General features: G+C 51.1%; 1 protein-coding gene across 2 annotated transcripts in view; it reads left to right on the top strand.

Annotated features, from left to right (window-relative positions):
- USE1 (unconventional SNARE in the ER 1) overlaps window positions 1-2,868 on the top strand; it is an 8,250-nt gene continuing 5,382 nt past the window's right edge. For both annotated transcript variants that reach the window (XM_025196446.1, XM_014516836.2), the window contains exons 1-6: window positions 1-112; window positions 313-391; window positions 927-1,079; window positions 1,535-1,553; window positions 2,283-2,313; window positions 2,603-2,765. In XM_025196446.1, the coding sequence (XP_025052231.1) occupies window positions 84-112; window positions 313-391; window positions 927-1,079; window positions 1,535-1,553; window positions 2,283-2,313; window positions 2,603-2,765 (474 nt within the window). In that variant the 5' untranslated portion in view covers window positions 1-83. The remainder of the gene's footprint in view (window positions 113-312; window positions 392-926; window positions 1,080-1,534; window positions 1,554-2,282; window positions 2,314-2,602; window positions 2,766-2,868) is intronic.

Below are 2,868 nucleotides of genomic sequence, written 5' to 3'. Positions count from 1 at the left end.
CGGCCGGGGGAGAAGCGCCCACATAACGGAGTGTGTGTTGGGGGTGGGGGGTTCCTCCGCAGTACGTCGGTGCCCTCGAAGAGATGCTCCTCGAGCTGAAGAACCGCTCCAGGTGAGCGCTCCCGGGCCCGGCCCCGCCTCTCTGGCCTGTGCGTGGTGGCGGGGGCACTCGGGCAGCTCGGCTTTCCAAAAGTTAGCTGCTGGGGGGCCAGGGAGGTGCCCCCCCCTTCCCACCCCGCGTCCCTGAGGCTTTCTACTCCATTTTTCCGAAATGCTGACCCCCGGTTCTCCGGTCTCCTCCGACTCCTGCAGCAAGCCGGCCCCCGAGCTGCTGAACGAGTACTCCCGCAAAGTGGATTTCTTAAAGGGACTTCTGGAAGCTGAAAAATTGGTAAGGTCTTGCTGCTGGGTCCTGCCATCTTTGACAGGCAGCCAGGAGCAAGTTTAGATTCATCTTCTGAATTTTTTAGGGATGGCTAGAACGGCCTGGCGGGCTGGATCTGGCCCCCCCCGGGCTGTATTTTGCCCACCCCTGCGTTAAACAAACGGCCGTGACTTCCAGGCTCGTCCTGCACACGTCCCAGAATTACCTTTGGGCAAGGAGCCTTTGTGACAGCTGCTCTCGCACGCATCCCAGAATTACCTTTGAGCGTCCTTTGTGACGGATGCAGCTTGCCCTTGAGTCTGTGCCTCCTGCGTGGCACGTTTCTAGAGAGACATTTATGCATCTGGAGAATTGGCACGTAATGCGTCTGTGCTGCAGCTTGATCTGTTGCAGTCACGGCTGTCTATGCTGTGTCGTCTTGCTCTCCTCCCTCTCGCTCGGGATGCAGCAGCGGAGGAGCTCTCTGAATCCTCGCCCCAGGTCACTCGTTCTCCCGTGTCCCTTGGGTTAATGACTCCGTTTGGCTGTTTCTCTTTTGTAGTCGTCATCCACTGAGAAGGCACTGGCAAATCAGTTCCTGGCTCCAGGACGAACTCCTACTACGGCCAAAGAGCGAGCCCCAGCCACTAAAACAGTTCACCTGCGGACGAAAGCTCGCTGTACAGACAACATGAGGAGTGAGCTGCTCGGCACAGTATGTTTTGCTGCTGGTTCCAGGGGGTCACCTACCTCAGCTAGGTGCCGTCCCCAGCCTTGAAGTGACAGTGTCCTCAGGGACCGCTGTCGGTAGCAGGCCTCAGACCCATGGTTGTCTGTGGGGGCAGGTCATAGCCAAGGGGACTCCTACAGCTTCTGAGATTTATTTTTTATTTCATTCTTTTTTTCAATTCTCCTATCAAAGTGTGTGTGTTTAAAGCTGAGGATACACCCATCTCTCCCCAGCGAGAGCACAGATTGTCAGTTGGCAGCATGTTGCCTTCAAGGGGCTGAGCCTAACTTATGATCTGTGACACTCTTGGCTCCTTGTGGTGGATACAGGGCAGTTGCTGGTGGGAAGGAGGATGCTCTGGGGGTGAGACGTGCTTGCCGGTGGGCCCCAGTTCCATTTGTGTGTGTACCTAATCTTACTTTGTCTCCTTGCCTCGCCAGGATCCTGTGTCCATCAACGGTAAGTTTCTGTCTGAGAACTTGGTTCAGATGCTCAGGGTTGCGCGCTGGTGCATGGGGTGGTTACAAACCAGCTGAAGCCCGCTTGACCCCAGGAGTCTCACCCTGGAACTCCTCTGTCACACCAGCTGATAAGACAACTAGAAGTGCCAGTACAGATGCTGGTATGGTGTAGTGCCCAGTTGTGCCCTGACGTGCTTGTGCTAGGCTTCTTCAGGACAGAGAGTATCTGTCTGAATGAATTCAGACTTACTTCAGGGTTGGACACAAGAGTCCAATCTTATTGTTACCTGTGTCTCCTGGCACAGGCGGATTGCATAGTTCCAGGAGCCATTTGAATCTAGATCATTTTAACTCTTCTGAAATGCGTGACTGACCCCCACTGTACCCAGCCACATGAGTGGCCAGTTTCTCTAGCTGCTGCTGGAGGAGCTACGCTTGACTTAGATGCTATTATTTGGGAACAGTGATTCAGCCTTTTTCTTCAGGCTGGTCTCTTCCATTTCTCTGAACTGGACGTGGGCATGATAGCTTGGTGCCTCCTCCGTCAAAGCTTTCTAAACCCTTGTTTCCTCAGGCAGGTGCCCAAACAAAGTTAAGCCTTTAATTTCCTTTGGCCTCGTCGTTTTCATGGATCACTGCTTATAAGGCAGCTTGCCATGATAGTCAGGCCTGGAGGTTTATAATATGCTAAAACGCAAGGTAACTATTTTTTTTTTTTTTTAAACAGATTCTGAGGAGCCGAACGTAAGGAAGCGCAAGTAAGTCAGAATCTAACATTTTGCTATTTTGTTGACAGCTGCTTTCCAAAGGCTTCTGACTTCCAAATGGTTTTGATTTGGGTGCAAGGGTTTTACTTCCTGTGTGTGTAGGCCCAGATTTTAATGACTGGCTTCCATGTTCTGCGTTTAACTTACTGCTCTGTCCAATTGATAAGATATGTGAGCTGTAATGTAATGTGCTTGTCAGTTTACATAGTAAAGTGCTTTGGGGAGAACAGTCCTTGAAATCATTTGAAACATCCTAACCTTTCTGCCTTGTTCTCTGTAGAGGACTTGAACCTGATGAGAAACAGTCAGCAACTGAGCTGGATGCCGTGTTGCAGCATCATCAGAACCTGCAAGAGAAATTAGCAGAAGAAATGCTGAGTTTGGCTCGCAGTCTCAAAAACAACACTTTGGCAGCACAGAACGTTATTAAACAAGATAACCAGGTAGCACCCGTTAGTACTAGGAATGCAGCCTAAAACATGAATATGCTGAGATATTGTATAAACAGTAATATCTGTAACTGGCTGCTAAATATGGCTACAGGGG

The sequence above is a fragment of the Alligator sinensis genome, unplaced genomic scaffold (assembly GCF_000455745.1).
Source record: "Alligator sinensis unplaced genomic scaffold, ASM45574v1 scaffold1295_1, whole genome shotgun sequence".
Lineage (NCBI taxonomy): Eukaryota > Metazoa > Chordata > Crocodylia > Alligatoridae > Alligator > Alligator sinensis.
Note: the sequence above shows the minus strand (reverse complement) of the source record. Positions and strands in the feature narration are given on the sequence as shown.